The 23634-nt window shown below is 39.1% G+C and overlaps 1 protein-coding gene across 1 annotated transcript in view; it reads right to left on the bottom strand.

Moving 5' to 3' along the window:
- naaladl2 (N-acetylated alpha-linked acidic dipeptidase like 2) overlaps positions 1–23634 on the bottom strand; it is a gene marked incomplete at both ends in the record, with an annotated part of 253223 nt that overhangs the window by 164583 nt on the left and 65006 nt on the right. Inside the window, 2 exons of the mRNA XM_083888090.1 lie at positions 17974–18130; positions 22913–23032. Coding sequence (XP_083744216.1) covers positions 17974–18130; positions 22913–23032 — 277 coding nt within the window. The remainder of the gene's footprint in view (positions 1–17973; positions 18131–22912; positions 23033–23634) is intronic.

The raw sequence follows: 23634 nt of genomic DNA, 5'->3' as shown, positions 1-23634 counted from the left end.
TTTTTACCCTCATTTTAACAGCTTTAACAGAGTCGTTTGGATGGTTAAATGGCTTCTTGCTGGGAGATCAGGGGCTGTCACACAGTAGAAATTGTCCAAAAGTGTCCCTGTGTCGTTGTGAAGACTTCTGCCCTTTTACCAACAAATCCAGAGTCTGTACCAGAAACAGGGAAATTTCCCATGATGCTCTCAATAAATAACGCTCCCGTTACCTTGACCTTTGACTCTCTTCCATCAAAACATGTACAATTAATCTTTAAGTCCAACTCAAGCGGGCAGTGACCTTAACCTCTGACTCTAAAACACCAGTCCATGTGAACTTTCGTACCAAACTTATTGCGTTTCGGTTTGTGTTATAAGTTGGTCAAAGTCATTTTTTTGAGGTTGTGAACATCCATCATCCATCCAAAGATCCTTTTTTTCCCTCCTGCAACATTTTCAGCCATCTTAGCAGCTCCCAGATTTTGGTTGCCTAGTAACGACAGAAGCAAGTGCCTTGGCTTTTCATGCATTTTTAGACGCTGTATCTGAACAACCCCTAATGCCGTAATCACCAGGCACAGACAAATAATATATATATATAAAAAAAACTAGAGAAAACACTCAGAGCGCTCAAATCTCCACAAAGGCTGCTTGGCTTTCATATCCAGATCACTTACCAAATCTAACATTACCTACATCCCTCAGAACATGTCGTTTAAATCCAATCTTATCTTTTCTCAGTTGTGCTGCTCACAGACAGAACAAAATCACAGCAACAATATAAGAAAAAGTTCCCTCCTACACAGAAGCTTTGTTTTATTCATCTTGCAGAGGACATAATTATGGAGAACACATGTATTCAAGTGTAATGAGAGCAAGATGCAACTATATACAAGTATAACTAATTGCCAGGTTAACCATATGTTACACTGTTTTTTTCTGTTGTTTTTCTTTTTTTCCCCGTCTTCTTTTTGATATTCTACCTGCTGAAGCAGATTCCTCTCAGGCAGACCCTCTATTTCCAGCTCTCTCCGGGGTATAGTGCAGCAGCACGACACAGATGTTCAAATTTCCCACTGGACTCTATTCTTACACACATCGCACATCTAAATGGCACACACACACACAAAAAAAAAAAAAAAAAACACATCCGCGGCTGAGGAGAAAATTGTCTTGAGGGTGGCCGTAATTATGCCACCTCAATTAAGCAAACACGGCGTGCACGAGCCACATCTCAATTTGTCACCCTGTTAAATCTGGAAATATCAGGCCGCACTCTGTAAACACTGTAAACAGCATCCTATCAAGTCGGTCGGATATGATGCGTTAAAGTGCGCGCATGCATGAGCGGGGAATGAGCTCGTGGTACACAGAGAGCTCATTAATGCAAGAATGCAGCAGATTCACAACGCAGCGAAATGTTGGTTTTGATGAGCAAATAAAGACGACAAACAGAAACTTTGATAGTTTGACCTTCCCTTTTTCTAGACCAGTTTCTGGTCTAGATTCTGGCCCATTTTGCAACTTTAGAGTACAAATGTTTGCAATTGTTGCATGATGGTATGATTTAGGGTTAAATATAGTGATGATTTTTAAAATTTGGTCCAGAAAATGTCAGAAAATGTTCTAAGACCTTGATCAGTGTTTGTCAAACCTGGAAATGACGATGTTCTCCAATGTCTTGTTTTGTCCACAAACCAAAATGATTCAGTTTTATTGATTTCTTTGTTATCTGGAGCAAAGAAACGAAGAAAATATTCACATTTAAGAAGCTAAAACAATCAGAAATCTTCTTTTAACAATGACAAAAAGCTTAAAACAGATTAATCGATGATCAAAATAGTTGACGATTCATTTAGTAATCGATTGTTTCAGCTTGAGTCCCTACACGCTTAGAAGTAAGGGTTCCAAAAGTGTTCTTCTACAAGGGCTGTGGTTCTACCTGGAACCATTTGTTTTTCAAGGGTTCTTGGTAACACTAGTGGTTCCAGTAAGAACCATTTTGATCCAGAGAACCCTTTAAAACCCCTTTCCTGAATAAAGGGTTTTAAAATGGTTCTTGGTATCACTCAGGAAAGGTTCCACCTGGAACCAAAAAGGGTTCTCCTACGATGACAAGCCGAAGAACCTTATATGGTTCTACTTAGCACTTTTATTTCTAAGAGTGTACAACATATCATCTGCCTCCATTTTGTCCAATCCCTTGTGTCCTCATGTCCTATTTCACAACATCCATGAACTTTCTCTGTGCTCTTGTGTTTATATAAGAGCAGTTACATGCATCAGTCCCACTAGACTGCAAACACTGAAATAAGAGAGTGTTTAAGGAACGCCGGAGAAAGGTTAAAAAAAGGTTTAAACAAAGGAGCGTGTAACCGTGTTTCCTTTTGTGACCAAACTGCGAGGAAAGGTAGAACTGTGTTCACTTTTATACTCTCTTTGCCACCTGACGACAGAACACCCTACAGTGTCTACAGTGTGTGACAATACAAACACCTCATTCTGTCACTGTTGCCGTGCTAACAGGCTCGTTGGACTGCCTTGTTATCCAACTCAAACACAGAGAAAAAGAAAAAAAAAAATCCCCGCCACATTTCCATAATGTTATTGACTGAGTGCTGAGACGCAAAGCTGCCTGGAAATACACACACACACACACACACACTCATCCAGCGTTATTTGCATATCTGTTACCTCAGAAGACCACGGTTCTCGACATGAGGCAAGGAGAGCCAATTTAAAGCTCTCCTGCACATCCAACACCCCGCAACCACCCACACCTGCACATAACCCCGAACACACCAGAATCAGAGCGAGAAAAAAAAAAAATTGGAGAGCAAAGCATTTTGGGAGGCAGGAAGTATTGTAATGAAGGCCAAGTGTGTCCTTTAGTGAGTTTAATACACACACGCCCGATGTGCATGATGGATCAGGCGTGAAATAGGCTGGAAAGGAAAGTTCGACAAAGCTGCAGTGACGGGAATCTCAAACAGGATGTGCGTGTGTCTATCTCTGCAACATGGTGTCAGGCAGCGCCCCTGCTGTGTAGATGGTAACGGGGAGATAATGGGATGGTGTATGACACAGTTGGTAGATTTAGCTGTTATGACGGTACAAGAGGATTTAAGAGAATTTGAGGGAGGGGGGTACTGGTGGATGAGTGAGCTGAGGGTTGAACATGATGTGTACTTGGAGCATGATTAAAAACACAGATTATACAGTCGTGCAGGTTTATAGCTCAGGTGCTTCGGTATTAGCGTCCCACTCTTCTACTGGAACTTTGGGGAATGTGTTACAGTTACAGCATCACTCTGCTACAAGAGTAGCCTATTTAGTCTGTGGAAAACTTCATGTGGCCCGACAAAAATACTCTATAATATGTCTGGCATGAACATCCTGTCACATGTAGAGATAAAACATGAACATAAAGATCTCTATGATTTATCTTGTGATTATTCTGAATGGATAAAATCATTAGAATTCCATTTAAGTTACTTGAAAATGCGGTCTAGCTTACCAACACACAGTCCTAGTGATTAATTTGCAAGTGCCACAAGCGGGAGAGCATCGTTCCAGGAAATAAGTCATTATGATTCGATTAGTGCTAGGCCGTTAGCGCTGTTATTTAACGGATGACGCGTTTCCATGACGACTGACCGGAAAAAGACGCGTGTGACAAGTTTGCGTGATTTCCGATTGTTAAAGCTCACATAGAGTGGTCCTGTTGCACATGTTAGTTATGGACAGTGGCGTAGGCAGAAATAATATTTTTGGTGGGCCAGTGCAAAAGTGGGTGGGCCATCTTTGCCCAAAAAAGGAATTAGAACTTAAAAATGACAACTATAGACAAACTGGAAAAACAATGACTATTTTACTCTGTAGTATTATGCATTGCAAAGGCAATGGCGGCAAAATACTGCCTTGACACAAGCTCTACCCTCAGAGCTATATAAAGGCTTGTATACAATACAACAGTGTAGACAAAAAAATAATTTGGTATCGGCGCTATTGCACGACAAAATTAATCATTATAATATTGCACAAAGTGCCAGTAAACCCAAACAGCAGAAAAGTTGTTAACGTACAGTATAACATAGGCCTACATCAGACAGAATTCAGTGCACCATCTGTGCCATTTGACATTTCTTAGGTACCAAATTATTAAAGCCCATTTAATTTTATTTATATGTCACTACAGATCTAAAAAAAGTACGAAAATTCACTGTAAATCGATGCTTCCTGTGCGTAATAACTCTTGACTGCAGCACCTTCAGTTACGCAGCGCCATAGCTCTGGCTTACCTTGGTTAATTAGGGTTATTGACAGCTCGTTTTAAACCTCTCAACAGGTAGAATCAGACCTCGGTCTCCAAATGTGTGTGAATCACTTCATTAGCGAGTCAAAAGGACATAAATGCATACGACGCATTTGTGTGGACATTCGCCCTTCTCTAATCAGAACGATCTAATGTCGCTCTATAATGATCAATCAGACCGGGATTTGTTCCCGATGCTCTCCAATTGATTGTTGATTTTGGAAAGTGTAGTTCTTCATTAGAAGGGGTTTTGTTGCGGTGGAAATAACTTGTTTTGATAAACAGCAAAGGTAAGACAACATTTCTGCTTGTATTTCTTGAAAGTCAGTTGTTGTTTTGCTCTTATTTTGGGGCTGGATCCGTGAATCTTGGTCGTAAAGTGATACAAATGGTACTGTTGGAATATGAGGATTCTCTGCTGTCCAGCGGACAAGTGTTTTTATTTGTTTACATAATCACGCTGACGCTCCAGTGCCGCTTTTCAATGTGTGCTGTAACGTTTGTTTTCGCTCCTGCTGGTTTGATCCATCGGTGTTTTAACTGCGTTTGGTGAACATAAGAATTGTTTATATGAGTTTCTGACCTTTCTGTGGGTATGCAGCATGTCTGTGTTTGTTAAAGTTAGATATGGTTTTATGACGCTTTTGTCGTTGCGTGGGGGCAGCGTCAGTGCTGTGCAGGGATAAATCCGCAGGTAAACCCGGCGCGTTACGCTGACCCGGGAGAGAGCAACTGTGCCGGGGAACAAACGTATGGGGCCGGGCTAACCTTCTTGTGGGCTAAAGACTCTGAAATGTATTTCCTTTATATGCATTTTTTTATTTTGTTTCTACAAACAAAATACATTTTTATCATACTTGGCTGGGTGGGCCAGTGCCGCCCAGGCCCATTGCTGGCTACGCGCATGGTTATGGAGGTCTACTTACATACATTAACCATTTTATGGTCAAAAACCTCCTAGTTGCTTTAAACGAGCCGATAGAAATCCTCTTTTCTGACAGTGTTTCCCAGCCGCGAGATTTGAGACTCATGTGAGACGACTATACTTTTTATGTAAATGTACTTTATATAAGACAAGGAGCCGACTTTTGATTATTTACAGTTCTTCGTGTTTCTCTGAGACAGTAAAGACATCAATAAACAGAAGCTTTATAAGTATGGTAACATCATTTTTACAGAATAGCTGCATCTGACGTAAAACGCTGCAAATCCTGACACCCTCTCATACAAGAGCTTGATCCTTGAAAAAACTATTTACAATATACGAGATGATTCTTTTCAACCCACACATCATTTTCTGGGAACTTACACTTGTATGATGTAAACAGATACTGTGGCGTCTGGTAAAGGTGTGTGTAAAAAAAGATTAAAGTAAAAGAAGACGTTATAGACGAGGCGCCTTTGCATAGATGTTATAGAAAGATGTGAGCGGTCGCTGACGAGCAGAGAAGACAGGGCTCTGCAAATTGAAAGATGATTCACCTCTATTGGGGAGAAGAAAACACGCTGAGGCTTAACAAAGAGCCGACTTCCTGCTGACTTTTGAGATCTGTCAGAGGCTGTCAAGAAACACATAATGTATAGAGTATAATGTGAAAGAGAAACTTTGGAAAATTCCATGCTTTCCTCAGAGAAATAATCAACTTCAGCTATTATATAAGTCACATGGAACAAGAAGAGCGTCAAACAACATCTGATTCGAATATTATTTTTTATTATTATGACAGAGGAAGTTATGATTTGGTCATACTTGTTTTTTTAAGATTAGTTACCAACCTCGTGAAATAAGATAAATGTATTGTAATTGTGGGAAATTGAGCAATATTGGCTTGTTTTCTCTACATATTGTTATTATTATCATCATCATCATCATCATTACGATTATTGTTATCATAAGAGGTTTTTTTCTTTTTGTTCTTAATATGCCACTTTCCCTTTACACAAAACAAAACTGAGCATAAGTAACACAATTTAGAATTAAATTGAATTAAATTAAATTAAATTAAACCCTTTTAAGACGATAATCTTTTCATTTTAATTCTAATCCTTTTGTCTATACTTTAAACTTTATTAATTATTTTATTTCTTTTGCATTTGTTTTTAACAGTTTTTGTTAAAGTTTTCTGACGTAACTGGCAACCCATGGTTGCTCTGCAGCTCTACCGACTGCAATGATTGGTTGACGGCGGTAGGTGGCGCCACATGCCAAAACATGATTTCAAAACATAAACATGATTTGCAGTCTGCAAAAAAAAAAAATGTATGCAAATATTTTGTCTGTACTGTTGTTGTTGGTGAGCTCAGTTTGTTATATGAACATTATTCCTGAGTCTCTGTGACATATTAGGAGGATTTTATTACCAGTTGCTTTAGATCTATTACATAATGCACCTTTAATTTACATTGATTTCTTTCACCCGTCTCCGTGTTGCAGTCACACGTTTATTCACTGCAGCTTGAATCTCCCTTTGTGCGTGAAAATGCTTTGCCTTGCTTGTGTTCAGTGACACACCAGGTGACTGTTTAACATATTTCTTTATAAAGTGCGGAAATTCGATGTATGCATTACAAATAACTCTGCAGCGTGTGGAAAAATGCAAGTCTTTTGTTCTGTGCAACATGTTTGTCTTGCTTTGAGTAATGTTGCTCCGCATCAAAACGGAGCAGTCGATGACGATGATCAGACTCAGCAGAGCTGCTCACGGTGGAGCGTTTGTCTTCTCACAGATTTTTCACTCTATCTCATACAATATGTATGAAACTTGTTTTTTGGCTTTTTTTTTACTGTGAGCACACGCTGTTTCACAAATGTTGGTAGTCGACGGAATTTCCGGCTTTGATTTCCATCTCGTTTTGTCGCGTGACTCCGCCGTCGACGCTGCTGCGAGTGCGTCTTCATTTTGTTTCCCTGTCGCAGACCTGATCCATCAACGAGCTTCAAGCTGACATTAATAAATCATTAGCAGGAGCTTTCAGAAGCTTTAACCTCCATGCATAATTCACCCCACGCCGATACTAATGGTACAACTGCAGCTCCCGCACTTGCCTGTTCAGGAGTGTCCCACTAAACAGCCAATTAACTGTAATGAATCCAGCAAAGTCCGACTCTCAGCAGAATAAAGAGAGAAAGCAGTTTCTCCTGTGAGCTAATTCCTGATGAGAATTCCCGAAAAGTTAGTTTTCACCTTCAGACCACACAGTGGAGGTCAGGAGCACTGTGATAGCTTTACTTCACTCAGATTAGTCTGAGAACTGTGTGGGTTCAATCCAGTTTTTATCTGCAATAAATTGTATTAAATTCAAGTCATTAGGTGCAGGTTTGACTTGATAAGATCCTCAAGACTCCTAAGCAGTGTGCGAAATACCCATTAACAATCGGGGGGGTCCCCATCTCCCATTTGTTGCACAATACTAATAAACACAGACCCCCCTGTTTTTCACACCGTCCTCTTAAGGAATAATTTTAATGAATTTTTGAAAATCAGGAAATTATCCATTTGCCCTGATGCACTTTGACAGTGAGCCGACTTTCTTCTCAAAAACAAAAAGTATCTCTGAATGACTTAAAATTGTCTATGATAATAGTTGGTATCGCCCTAAACAAGGATCCGTTGAAAATGTTAGCATATCTCTTAAGGAATAATTTTAATTAATTTTTTGAAAATCAGGAAATGATCCATTTGCCCCGATACACTTTGACAGTGAGCTGATTTTCTTCTCAAAAACAAAAAGTATCTCGGAATGACTTGAAATTTACCATGATAATAGTCGGTGTTGCCCTGAACAAGGATCCGTTGAAAATATTTGCATATCCCTAAGTATCTTTCTTGAAAAGTGCTGGGCATCACCGCTATTCTGAATTGTAGAGAATTGTAGAGAGAGAGTAACAATTTATTGAATAGCCACCAAGGGGGTAATACAACTTGTTGCAAAAAGAAGTTTTAATGAATTAAGTCAGTGAGAAAATAAACTTCTACTTGCTTGCTTGAAACAGGGTTAAGGTTAAGGTTACAGAAACCGAGTCAACCTCTCAGAGGTTAGACCACCAGTAAATTTCAAAACTTGATGGACTGAATATATATCAGATCCTAATGATGCCACTGGCTTTTTATGGGTTTGGAAATTATTATTCCAGACCTGCAGCATCCTGACATCTTCAACTTTCTGATTAACATCCATTCATCTGGAAACAAATGGACGATACCTGGCTTTGTGACAAACATTCAACTCAGGAGTCTACCGGCTAAAGATAACACTGTTGTCACTGGAAGGGCAAGAGTCACACACGGTAGCGTAATGTAGCGTTAGCGATGGGCAGTGTAATTGAAATAATTGCTGTGTTACTGTTGCTCCATCTTCTTCATTTCATAGCAGCGATTCACCTCTGCTGTCTCCCTGTATCTGTGGGAATCTGGTTAAATGGTCTGTTACCCTGTCTCTGCCTGTTTTGGCACTAAATCTATCCACTATCTTCACTTTTATGTGGAAAAGAGCTGGCCAACAGATGAGCTGCCTGACATATTGTCTGATTAATGTGTTGTCTAGTATACTGTATACTGTATAGTGTTGTCCTGCCAGAGGCTGTTACCTAGGTTGTGTGCCGTCATCTACTGGAGCTCTATAGGAGCCTGTGAACTGGTTTCATCGTGAAAAACAAGCCTTGATCTTATAACCTGGCTATGGTGTGTGTGTGTGTGTGTGTGTGTGTGTGTGTGTATAGTGCCATAAAGCAAATTTTCTGAGGACTCTGAATCTCACAAGGCTGGTTTTCTGCTAAACAAAAAGGGAGAGGAAGCGGAGACAGCACCCAGTCTCCCCACAACAAGCCATTGAACTACCACAATGACTCTGCAGCTGTTAAAGTTAAGGGTAAATATCAACCTAATAAACAGCATTATATTAAACTGTAAAACTGCTGGTGTGGGAGGAGCCAAAGCCTTTCAACAAGACAGTTTAGAGATGAAGGCGATCATGTCTCTGTATTGAACCTTGGGCATGAGTAGTGGAAAAATACAAGGCTCTTTAAACCTTGTTTTGTAGCAAATTCAGTTGAGTTTTTGGTGATTTTATAATTGTTTTTAATCAAGTGAAGTTATGGAAGGTTAAATGATCCTCGAGGGACTTTGATAACACTAAGAGTTAGCAGTATTGTGGCATGCTGGCCTATATATGTATGTGCTGATCTTAGGTCAGTTTTACATACAGTAGTTTGGGTATTTACAACTAATTTAAAGTAGGTAAACATTCTATTTTCAGGTGTTTTTCATGTCAACTTGCATGTGAAGTAGGTCAACCCAACCAGTGGACAGAACCAATTCAATTTCTGGCAACACTTCAGCAGGAAACCTACAGACCTTGTAAAAGCTGCACCTGGCAGAACACAGGTGCAAATATGGAAAGAAGATAGAGGAGATGAGAAAACTTACAAACGTTCTTTAACCAGAAATAAAAAAACAAGCAGTTCCCCCATCGATGATATATCGAACTTAGACTTCATGAAACTTAACTTTGAATCAGAGGTCGACTTCAAATGTTATGTTAATAGAACATAATTACACTGCAGGTTTCTGATTATAAGGTCAGTGAAAAACTTCTGATTCTGTATTGTTATATTTCACATCAGTATCAGATTTCAGAGCCCTTAATGTGTGCCCTTAATGTACTCAAAGCAAGAGTATGGAGGTCAAGGCAGTGGGAGAGTGCACACTGCATTAGACTTTCATAAAGGAGACATATTTCCACAGCATGTCAAGTAAAATTGGCCTTTTAATGGACTATTCATTGTTCTTTAACCTTATTCATACATTACTTGGTATGTGCATATATTTATGGAGGGAAAATTTTCCTTTTCTTTTTCTATTTTAAATGGAGCTTTGGTGTAGGGAAAAAAAAGTATCACCATTGAGTATTGAGTACTGAATGGTTTAAAATGAAGATAAAGGCTGGCTGTAATTATTGTTAGGAGTCATTTGAAGCTACTATACCATAAGTGTCAGTAGATGTGATCAGTACGATAAATAAACATGCCATGAATCAGTCACTGAATTATTTGTGACTGAGAGTGTTGTTGTAAACTCAGCCATGACACTTTATTTAAAGCTACAGTCTGTAACTTCTGTCACCAAAACACTGCTAGTGTCACAATTCCCCCATATTTACATCCACATCTCAGGTGAGTCTGCAGAGCTTTCTGAAGGCACAACTTCCAAACATTCAACATTCTTCTCAGTATCTCACTACCTCACCCATGTTTCAGAGAACCGGGGTTGGTGTCTTAACCTAAAGTTCTCTTTCAAAATTTGTTTCACTTCACTGATATTTTCAGAGAACCGGGGTTAACTTTTTAACCATCTGGCTTTACTAGCATAGTAGCTGCTATGTTTCTACCTGTCAGTCATGATGTAAAAGCGACCACCGTCTCCACAGACACCAAAGCAAAACACTGACCTGTCGAGCTGATTTGTGGCCACGTGAATGAGTGGTAGAGTTTGTCAAGGTCAAGGGTTTGATTCCTGGCTCTGCTAGCCTACATGCCAATGTGTCCCTGGGCAAGACACTTAACCACATGTCCCAGCAGCATGTGAATGGATGTGAAAGGTGTGCGCTAACAGCAAGGTGCTGATAGATGTGCTCATTGACTGGGTAAATGGCGAAAACCATCGTGTAAAGCATCGTTGAGCAGTCGTCATGTCTAAAAAAGCGCTATATAAATACAGACCATTTCATTTGACAATCATTTAAATGTAACAGAGGTTGATATTGACAATTATACACTACAGATTCACAGACAGCTTTTGTAAAAAAAAAATACCAAAAAGAAAATATTTGTTAAATTAATAGAGTTAAAGCAACACAACGTAGGATTTCCTGTGACAGACCAAACATTCTCTATGATTCAAATAAAACTATTGATCGTTATGACCTGCTCTTTATAGGCCAGATACTGTAATTCATGTAGCGTAGTCAATTTTTTTTGCTGTAAAAAAAGCATTTTTTTTCCATTACTGGAACGACTAGACGCATACATAGTCTGATCACACACTGTGACGTCCTGCAGGCATGCAACTATTTCTCCTTCCCTCTGTTAACATCACCATGGCTATGATTGTCTATTTAAAGGCCGGAGAAGATGTCTTGTAGCAACCTTGTATTTAAATCAATATGCTAATGTATCCATTTTCCATTCATTGGGCTCATTTGAATCCAGCCGAGGTTTCTAAATAACCCAAGGGACCCAGTGAAAAGACCCATCTGTCAACCTAGTTCAAAAATTAACACGGTGAAGTACTTTGAACGTTCACTGTTTGGCTACATCAGACGAGCGCTGAGAGCGAGCTGCTGCATGCTAAAGGTTAACACAATTATACAATCTCAGCCATGCACACAGCCATTGGTGGATAATATTAAAGAGAGAGCAAGCACAAACTGATGACCAGCATATAATAACGGCAGCACAGGGACAAAGAAGGAAATCAGCGCTCGTGTGAACCCCACACACATGGCAGCAACAGTCAAATCACAGGGGAAATGACTTCTCTACCAGGAGCATCAACTTGGCAAAAGACACGAGGTGAATGTGACGGAAGAAGGTGCCAAAGACAATTATTTCTCCTTTTTATTTTTCCACAAAAGGCTGAACATGGGGTGTGTTTCTCTGCTGCAGTCTGTTTCCTCATAAATCTGGACCATGGCTTGTGTTTCAGGCAGATTGCCCTGATGTGTTAATGAACAGAGAACATATCCAAAATCAGCATCTGCAGCGTTAATGATGCTAATTACGGGTAGATAAAGAGACTGTGTAACTATGGATTAGATAAAGTAAAGTATCCATAAAGTTGTTGTTTAGTTGTGTATCGTATGAAGTTACATATTTCTGATTTTACTTGAACTGGCTGTTGTTTTTGAATCAGATTTATATGAAAGATGCATGTTTTTTTTTAATATGGTTTAAATAGATTGGAAAATGTAACCACTTTCTATAAAATGCATACTGGCTAACAGGACATCCTCATCCAGACCTGTGACATACACGGGCTACCAAATTCCAAAATGCTATACAAAAAAAAAAGCACACTCTAAATAAGGGATGGCTCCACCATTCTTTTCTGGTACAGACAACACAACCATGAGTAGTGCCGAGTTCCATTTGTAGCCAGAACTTTCTGCTCAATACATCAACGTTGTATATAGTTAATATTTGCTTCAGCTTGTCAGGCTGAACGTTAAATATAGCACCTTTGTGCGTCTCATGGAGAAACAACAGCAGCAGCAGCACAGCGTCGCGTTATCAGACGAGATTAATGTTCGAGCAATGTGGAGGATACCTGACAGCGAACACCTGCTGATGATTTCGAAGCACACGCCATGTGACCCGACTCTCTCCCTCTCTCTCTTGCCACTGCACTGTGACACTGAAAACACACACATGATTATGCAGCCTACAGACACAAAAACTAGCAGCCAGCATCCAAACACATATAACTAACAGGGAAAACACATACATATGAGATGGCAGAGGCTTTGATTTGCTGCGGCTGTCTCGGCAGGCCGCGTGTGACAACACGACAGTGATACAACACGACCAGGAAGAGTCAAATTAACGAGCTGAGGGAGCAGGAGGAGGAGGAGAGGGAACGAGGAGGATGACAACAAGTCCAAACATTAATCTGAGAGGTGGGAACATGTGGGGAACATTAAACACAACCATGGCAAACAGTGGAATTACAAAAAAAAAAAAAAAAAAAAAAAAAGCTCTTCAATGTTGGTATTTCCACTAGGGAGCTCTCCTGACAGCATCTCCAGGTTTATGAGATGCTGTTGATGCCACTGAGGACTGAACATGTTCTAAAGCTTAGAAAACATTCAGGGCCTGGATGGTAAAAGCATTTCCACTTTTAGAAAAACAGGTATAATAATGCCAAAGCTTTCCAACGCACAGAACAGCAGGAAGCTGTCACAGAGTAAGTGGCAAAAAATGGCCGACATTTCAGTTATAATGGGTTGTTTTGTAGAAGAGAAAGTGAGACTCTGTATTTTACCACAGTTCAATGTAACAGCACTGTTATATTGACCACTGAAATGACAATTATATACAGGCTGCGGCATATGGGAAATTTAAGCCAGATCATGGAATGCGATGACAAGCTCTTGTTACAAAAGCCACAAATACATTAATACCAAGGAGCAACTTGTTGTGACGTCACAAATCTGAGCTCTCTGACGCTCTGAAACATTGATTTCTGTGTTGACCTGTTTTTGAATCTGGAAGGTCACTGAGGTCACCTGCAACCAGCCTCCTATTTGACAACACTAGCTGTCAATCACGTCATGCTTTATTGTCTTTTTCTTTCAATGGGAACACCATTTAAAAATGGAAATATTCTATTGAAGAAAAGGCAGAATGTAGTAATTGAGAGGATTGAGTAGTAGAAATATAGAAGTTCATTTTCTCACTGACTTCCATTTAAACTTCTTAAACTTCTTTTTGCAACAAGCAGTGTCGCTGCCCTCTGGTGGATATTGTGTATATTCTTACTTCCTGATCAGCCTCCACTGTACAGACTGTGACTGATAATAATCATATGATTATTACCCTAATCGATGTGGCCCACCACTAAATATCATGTGATCATGTAAATGTGGCTGAAGCACAGCTGCCAATTTACACATTATAACAAAATAATACATTCAACATTAAATTACAAAATAGCTTGTTTAATTTTTTAATTACAGTTGTCCACATTATTATTAGCATAATTTTAGACAAATTGATCTGTTTTTAATATTAATAGATCGATTTTGCATCATAACTGTGTTATTACAAAGTAGACATCAAAACAAGCAACTTTCACTCTGAAATTCTGTAAAATTACATCATAAATATCTTTATTGCGATATTATGATATAATTTTGATATAATTCATATTGCCAACTCTTCATTTGAGTTTGAAACCTTCTGCTGAAGATTAGTTCCTAATAACTAGAGCATTACTAACAGTTGTATGGTTATATTTAGACACTCACAATGCTTGGTTATAGTTATTGGGGAAGACTCATTTCCAGTGGTGATTTCAGTGGACTAATAATCAGCAAAATGTCAAAAGAAATGGTCTCTCAATTTGAAAAAGGTTGACTTTCTGTAGGATTGAGAGTTTCATAGCAGAGGACCACGGAAATTCATACATGTAGGTAAAAGGGACATCAAATAACCCATTTACCACTGGAATTTTAGCAATTTTGTGCAGCTTCAGGCAATCAAAAAAAGCAATTTCTCTAAAAAGAATAATGATAACTCATACAGATCCAGCCACTTGATGCTCAGACCCTATTAAATCACACATTTAAGTGTCTAAATAGCAAGTAAATCTCCAGCGTTACTGTCAAATCCTGAGCAGCGGCGTGAAGCACATTCACCCCGCGACTGCGTTCTCTAAACACCAATCAATATCTGTGACGGTTTCTTTCATGGCTTTACATTTTTAAACAGAATCATACGAGGAGATAAAGAAGCAGCTGTGATGTCTTAATGTTGTAAAACATTAAATAACAGCATAAAGACTTTCAGGTGATGATATCAAACCCTGGAGTTAATATAGTACAACTACATAATGTGTTCTCGCTTTGGTTTTACAACATTTATTACAAATTGAATATATTACGGCAATGTAACAAAACCTCTATCCTACTTAATAAACACTTTTCTCAAGTATTCTTTGTTTTCTAAAAAAAAAATGATGATGACTCAAGCACCGAGATGATTTACATTCTGATCATCTACATCAACTGCCTCCGTGTGGAGGGAAATATAGAAATTTGGAAGTGACTCAAAACATAATGGTCTTCCTGGAAAAATCAATGGCCAATAACAAAAAAAATCAAAAAAAAAAAATCTATTATTGGCCCACTGCCGTGAAAAAGGTGCAGAAATCAATTTCCAGCATTTCCAGCTTTGTACTGTCGCTCCTTTTTAGAGAATACATTTAATAATTGAGCATGGATGGATTTTTTTATTTGCTGCTTTATGAATTAATGTCTGGCTTAAAAACAAAAGACCAGTGAGACGTATGTAATGACAGCAGTTGATGAATTAAGTAACACATCACTGACTTAAACGTATTGCTCAATAAAGATTACTACAACCTATAATTACAGCAAGCATAATTCATATTAACATCATTTTAATGAAGAGTAACTCAGTCTTTACTGCTGCTTTAAAATTAAATTTGATCTTCAAAGTGTGTGTGAGATGACAGTACTTTTACTTTGGTTCCTTTTTGTCCTTTTTGCTGTGATAAATACTTTCCCTGCAGTAACTTGCGCTTTGTGACCTTTGTTTTGTGGTCACTGCACTCCATGTTCTTCAGGTCAATTTTCATTTGCAATTCCTGTGTGGTGAGCGCTTGTTGTGACCGCAGTGACATTTCCGCGTGGCGGTTGATGCAGTTCATTCTGTGGTTTGGTTTCACTTGGTACCGTGGTTCATTTTCTACAGCTTTTTATCCTTCATCCACGTGAGGGTCATGGAGAGCTGGAGCCAATCCCAGCTGACCTACAGGGCAAAAGGCCCGGTCACACCCTGGACAGGCTGCCAGACCATCACATACAGAGATGAACTCTTATTGTTGTATTAATTGTCAAAACAGATTGTGTCGTGACCTGTGTGGGAGGAAGTCGCTCCACAGATCGGTGAATCTTAATGTGATGGATGTGACCTGTGAATTACTGGAATATATGTTTGTGGTTGAAGACCACAGTGTCTCTTTTGTTCGACACTTATCTTTCTGTATTATACTATACTTAAAGGAGTCATATTATATTTATTTATTATAATATTACAATAATAATACAATATTATCCACCATCACATTAACCTAGTTCCCTGGTGTCCTAATGAACATGGGGAGCTTGGAAAAGTGACCGTTTGCAGGCTCTAGCAGGCACATTGCCGTCATAAATAACATGTATCCACTGGACAGATAAATCCTCTGAGGCTGGAAGTTTGTGTAGAACTCTGTGCTGCACTGTTGGAGCCAAGAATATAACTTTTTGTGGACTTTCTGGATACAGTTTCCCTCGCCAACACTCTCGCGTGTTTTACGGACAAAGCGGAGCTCCACGAGACAACAACTCCAGGAATTTAGTGTCTTGTGACGTCCCAATGAGCACGGAAGTCAACATCGCATATTTTATCTCCTGTACTTAAACTGAGGAGCAGAGGTGGAAAGACTACTAAAATATTGTACTCAAGTAAAAGTGCCAATGCTTTGATGAAATATTACTCAAGTAGAAGTAAAAGTAGTTCATTTGAAATGTACCTTAAATAAAAGTTACTTAGTTACTTTGCGTGGGGTGTGAGGGTAGTAGAAATATGACAAAGGGTCAGAAATCCAAAACTATTTTGGAGCTCACGCGCCAGTGCTGGTGCTAATCACATCATCATTCGTCTGGTTCTGCTGTATATTTTCCCCCTGTAGGCCTGAATTGTGCTGAATTTATATTTTTACTCAGTAACGGATAGGATTTCTAAAGTAACTGTACAAGTACAATACTTGAGTCAATACTTACTCAAGTAAAATACAAAATCCTGACTTTAAATTGTACTTAAAAATACAAAATACACAAAAAAGGAATTCATTACAGTAACTTGAGTAAATGTATTTAGTTACTTTCCACCTCTGCTGAGGAGGACCACAAAAACATGGGTCATCATTTCTCACACTTTGGCGACTGGTATGGCCTCCAGAGTTCCAAATATAAGGATTTAAATGATTAAAAAGTTGATTTTGCATAATATGGGACCTTTATATTTGCATTCTCGTAGAATGTTGATATTTATAACTCTATTTTTTTACTTATTGTTATATTATATAAATATTCTATAAGGTATCAGCCTCCTCTTTGTGCTGCCATAACATAAATCTTACTGACAATTTTTTTTTTGTCATAATAAAGATATTTAAGTGAGTCTGTGTCTTACAGTTGACTAAAGTGGAGTTGATATGAGTAATGAGGTGTCCTCCTACATCTTCTGTTCTTCTGAACTGAATTAGCACCAGGGAAATGAGAGCACTGCAACTGGTGAGAGAGCTGACAGCCAGCATCTGTCTCTCTCTCTCTCTTCTAATTCAACACACACACACACACACACACACACACACACACACACACACACACACACACACACACACACACACACACACACACACACACACACACACACACACACACACACACACACACACACACACACACACTCTGACACTGACACTGACACACACTCACACAGCAGTCCAGACATCTGGAGGGACTCTACCGGATCTTGCTACTGTGGTACGGGGGACTCGTACAAGGACTAAAGATACTTCAGCAGTAATGACACGTCCCTATTGGCCAGACCGGGCAGACAAACAGGAAGTGGAGACAAGACTGAGGGTCGGGAAGGTCGGCCATCTTGGGGCGATGATTTAAATACAGTAGAAAGGAGACAAAGAGAGATATAATATCCTGTGCCTGAGGCCGAGCTAAAAATGAGGTGAGGTTGAGACATTGGAGAGATGGTACCTGGACAGCATTACATTTTAGAAAGAGATTATTATGTTGATTATTCTGATTAATATTTAATATCCGAGTTGCTGAAAATAAAAAGTGATCTCAGGTGAAAATACACCAGTGGTCACCTGACCTGACTGACCAGAACTCACCATTGGCGGGGTCTCCTCCAGGGTTGAGCGTCACTCTGAACGCTTGATTCCTGACTTGGCGGCCGGGCGGAGCGTCACACGGGTCCACATAGAGCAGAACTCCACCAAAGCCCAGTTCAGAGAGCAGGGACAGCTGGACGTCAGCACAAATACGCAGTGAGTGAGAGAAGAGACGAAACTTGTCAGACTGCTTCACAAAAAGCATTAAAACCAGACAAAATAGATAATGTAGGTATGTTTAAAAGCCTATGTGAATCATATATTAAAATAATATATTTAGCTAACATATTAACGTATTAATTGAATAAATGTAAGAATGTCCAATACGACTTAAAACATACTTCAAATTTTATTTTTCATAATATACATATTTATTTTTACTATGATTGAAAATGGGCTGTTCAAATCTGAATAAAAAGTCAAATAGTTGACTTTTCCTCAATGTATACGCTACATCGAGGAAATACATCATTAAGTGTGTACATTTATATTGATATCAAAGTAAGAAAATAAAAAGTAAAACTTGAATGTCAAGAATTCGGAAACAAGGTTGCGTGAAAAGTATAACTTGAGAGAATATTGATGCTGGACATCAAATTAAACAGCAGAATGTGGGCTACAAGGCTGTATAAATATTTGTTATTAAATAATTACGAGCAAACAAGCTGCACATTGGTCAAATTTCACTGTTGTCCATAGGAGATGCAGAGCCCTTGTTTTTTTTATGAGCGTAAATGACTATTTTATTGAATATGTGACATCGGCCAGGTGAGATCACTGTCCCAAGCCATTGATTCAAAATAATTTTCATGCTCATCATTCAGTGGCCTGCCATCCTGGGTCAGCCCACTCCCACTGGGATAAATATACACTCATCAGCCACTTTATTAGGTTACACCAGTTGTGGCTTGTCTGGCCGTGGAGCTATGTCCATGCTGGTCGGCATCTGTTTTGCATGCTTCTGTGTTTTTAAATTCTAACCATTTGAAAACAAGCCGGTTCAATGTTAATTCTCTCTCTCCGCTCCCTCCCTTCCTACCTACCACAGAGGTTTTCTATGCTTCTTTTTTGATAGCTCTGCCATGTTGTTGTCTAAAATTACACTATCGCTGCCTTGATCTTATGACTAAGGCCTGTTTATTTCATGAGACCTCCTGATTCTGTGGACTCCGGGTCAGCGGCCGTGATCGTGCAAGGCTCTAATCACTCTGCAACACAACATTTAACCGTCACAATAACTCTCTGCAGCTGTTAAATTAGGGTAAAACCCCTAAATAGTTCTGCTTTAATGCAAACATCTAATCAGCCAATCACATGGCAGCAAGAGAGTGCTGAAAACTGTTTTCGGTCTGATCGTGTTGCCATTCTCAGTGACCTAAGGGAGAGTTGGTATATTGATTGACAACATTGTTTCACTTCTTGTTTTACTGTAGTGACATTTTCTCCAAACATTAATCTACGTCTGAGTCTACGGTTGGTGTGGAAATGGCTGCTAATGAGCCATAACAGGAGTAAATGGAGGTTACCAAAAATAATAGAGGAGAGGAAACGTGTGAAGAGGAGGTCATAGCCCCGAATTTACATTTACACAGGCATGCCTTTTCAAAATCCATTATCTTATACTTGGACTTCAAGTCTTCACATGGGAGCCTTCCTACAACAGGCCACTGACCCAATTTCCCTCCCCGCCCACAGTTTGGGACAAATGTGATCATGTGGGCTTTAGTGTACCTATGCAGTGAAGAGAAACGATCGTCCTTTACATCAGAGTGGAGAGGAATGATCGATGAGTCCTGTTCTCTCACTAATGAGTGTGCGATGGTGACACACACTCACAAACACACACATACCTGCATCCATACTTCAACACAAACACATGTTTTGAGCATGTAACCTCGCTCATTTAGTCTCATTCATATCAACCAACGTGAGACTTGATGAAGTAGAGTCATAGTGTGAGCTCATTACAGTGTTGTGTTCCTGCAGGGTTTTTCTTTTGCATAAAAATTCATTGATTCATGTTTGTTGTCGCGCGAATGTCAATCTCGTGTTTGCGTGCGGAACAGTCTTGGTGACAAATTAGAGTCGGAAAAAAATACTTCCACACAAGCTTGTCGTGTTACAGTTCAAACATGAATGTCAGGCGTGCGTGTACTTAAACGCTGAGGCCCAGTTGATGGTGATGATGTGTCAAGATGATAAGAGGGAAAGAGGGTTCACTGCTGGGACTCTGACAGCAGCAGCTTCAGTCACATAAGAACCATTGACGTGCGTTTCAAGAGGAAGACTTGACTGGTTTTAGTTTAGTTTATACATTCATATTATCAATTTAAAGATCCTTTTAGTGTTTTTTCCAAGGATTGTGAGCAGAAGAACTGACTTCTGAAACGTTTTCTTAGCGCTTCTTTGTGTTTTCAGTCCCAGCTGTGCGCAGATGTCTCGCTGTACTAGCGCAATGTTGCTGTTGCCTCCATCTGTCTTCACACTTCCTGTGTGGGAAGGTTGCCTGGTGACATGAGGTCTTAATGATCTGCAATTACAGAGCACTTTTCTGGTCTTGAGGAACATTCAAAGCTACTTCACACTACAGTGTTTGCCATTCAGGAACAGCATGGGGTTAAATGCCTTGCCCAAGGACACATCAATGTTTAGACTATAGCAGAACCAGGAATCAAACCTTCCAGTGTTGCCCTGACACTGCTAAACACTGAAGAAACACAGTTGTGTGGAACTGATAGACTTAAAATAATTTATGCACTCATCTGACAGTGGTTTGACAGTAATGAACATGTGCTTATATTAAAGTTTAACCCTCAGGTTTTTCATGTGCATCATTTAAATGTGAGTAATAAGTAGGAAAATAATATATAAAAAAACAGGTCTTTGTACAGGTCTTAGCATTAAAAAAAATTGGATGATAAATTAGAGTATGCTAATGGCAGAGGACACGGCATTAATCGCTGTCATTAATCACATCATTCATGTGCAGAATCACTACTTGTTTATATTTACGTAGTCACCTAGACACATGTATACATATATACGAGTGCATTAAAGAACCCTTATATGCTCACGTCCCACGTACAGCGTGTATCCACATCTGCATGATTTAATTTGTTTTAATGAAGTGGAAACTGAATATAAATTAAGCCATAATTAACACGTGAGTAGATGTTTATGTTATGATTAAGTGGACGGGAATTTATATTTTCCCTGCCATATTCTAATTGACAGGGGGAAAAAAAATCTGCTCTCCACACATCCGGGGCGAAACGGACCTAATCAATCAACGTGTAGCTAATGTTAAAGGCAAATGGAGTCACACAATGTTGCTACGATGATACAGTAGTTAGGTATGATACATTTACAGCATAAATAATATAGAGAATTAGTCAGTGCTGCATGACTGACTATGAAATATGCACCACCTTTTAACAGCGGTAACCTACACCTGAAAGGATGTATGAAAGTGTGGTGCTATGAGGTACTGACTCATAGTCGGTGCCTTTTAAACATTTTACATGCTCCCTGTGCTGCACTGTGCTCCCTGCACAGTGAAGCAGCTCTGTGAAAACATTCCTGTCAGTGGGGACAGCAGGAAAAAGCCCACTCAATAAACGGTTCACCACATAAAATCTAATGCCTGCTCAAAGGATTTCTTTGAAAATGTGTTTTTGACGCTTTATCTCAAACGTACTGTAACCTTTTTCCAATTTGAGACTGATGTTTGTAAATCTCCCGTACCGAAGTCCATCGACAGAATCCGTGTTTTCAGCTTGGCGTTTTTGGGCTACTGCTGAGTTTGTGTCACTTATGTTAATTGAATGAGATTTTTAAAAGACAGAAGTCACACAATAGCACAGTTGAATTTACAAATGGAGGCACTGGTGTATTAACTACTACTATGTGCTGTGATGATTCTCTATAGACTTTGGTGTGTGGGAGTGAGTGGTTTAAAAAGCAACACATACACACAGAAGAAGGTTGTCTTATGTTGAGATAAAGCTGGTGTACACTTAATCCTTTAACACCTAACCCTCAAAATGCTTATTTTAGCCATTAAAAGACCAAAGAACGTCCTGTAACTAAATGCTTTTGTCCTTTTTCCCCCGAATAACTTCCAATATCTGGCAGTTACTGTATTTATAATTTACTGCATGTTAAAAGAGTGTTTAAACAATTTAAAACTAAAGGTGCCGAATTCAAAATACCGAGGTCTTGTAGGTTTCGTTTCCTCCGCCATTGTAGCTCAGACGTAATTAGCAACCCATGGTTTCTTTGCAGCTGAGACTCGACTGACTGCAATGATTGGTAGATGGCGGTAGGTGGCGCCACATGCTAAAACATGATTTGTGGTCCACAAAATATTATTTTTTAATGTGAATATTTTGGCTATACTGTTGTTGGTGAGTTCAGTTTGTTATATGAACATCATTCCTGAGTCTCTGTGACATATTAGGAGGATTTTATGGCCAGTTGCTTTAGATTTATTACATAATGCACCTTTAAGAAAAACAAAAAGGTTTATTTGGAAAAACACTGCAGTTGTAAATGCACAACAGATTTTGTGTGTTAAATTTGAAATTGGAATAGTATGAAACATATTTACAATAACATTATTTGAGTCTTTGTTTTTACTACTACTACTACTAAACTACTACTTCCAAAAAAATGGAAATTTAGGGTGAGCCTTTTATTAAGTGGTTAATATTGGTTTTCCTGGTGCCCTTCGCTGGCAGTCGTGTTCTTTGTGCTTGTGTGTTTGCATGTAAGTAAGACACTGGATATCTGTCAGAACCTTATACAACCACAAAAGAAAGAATACCTGAGATTATTTGAAGCTCAAATTTAAACACATTCATTTGTGGGTATCAGGTAAATCAAGCGTTAAAAGCACACACGTGTTTAATCTCACCTTGTACAGCAGAGGTGCTTGGCCGAGCTTGACCACGGCGATGCGGTCGGTGAGGTTCAGGCTGTCTTTGGCTCTCCTCAGGTCATTGACGCTGCCGTACTGCACATCCACCAGCTCCCCCTGAAGACGAGAAACAGCACGGGGACTCAGGGAGCGACAGTTAAATGCACTTTAATCAACTGTTTTCCCATGATGTTTGCGTGTAATTATATTCCAGCCTCAGTCAGCCGTGTGTGTGTGTGTGTGTGTGTGTGTGTGTGTGATCTGATTCTGTGCTACAGTATTAAACCTCAAACTTTGTAAAGACTGAGCGAAATCATAGAGAAACTCCATCAGTCACTGGAAATTAACAGCCTGTGCAATAATTCCATTCAGACCAAATAGATATTAGAATATTTTCAAGAGCAAACTTTTTAGCCTGGCTTTTAACTGAGCTTTATTTCCATTATGTGCACCTTTTATTTTGCTTAATTTGACATATTTTGTTTTCTCCGTGCTTTGGTCTGCTTAAAATTGAATTTAGTTCAGTTTTCAGTTACTTTACCATTAAGTTTAGTTAGTTTACCTTTAAATCTGACTCTTAATGCTGCTTTTATTCTCTTTGTATATCCATTTGAATGTTTTAGTCAATTTTACTTAAGCACTATATCCTTATATTTATTTGTTTCATTTATTTACTGTATTATTAATTCATTGACTTATTTATCCTCTTCCTTTATTCC

This window comes from Microchirus variegatus, assembly GCF_963457635.1.
Source record: "Microchirus variegatus genome assembly, chromosome: 4".
Lineage (NCBI taxonomy): Eukaryota > Metazoa > Chordata > Actinopteri > Pleuronectiformes > Soleidae > Microchirus > Microchirus variegatus.
The sequence above is the reverse complement of the archived record's forward strand: the minus strand, read 5'-3'. Positions and strand labels throughout refer to the sequence as shown.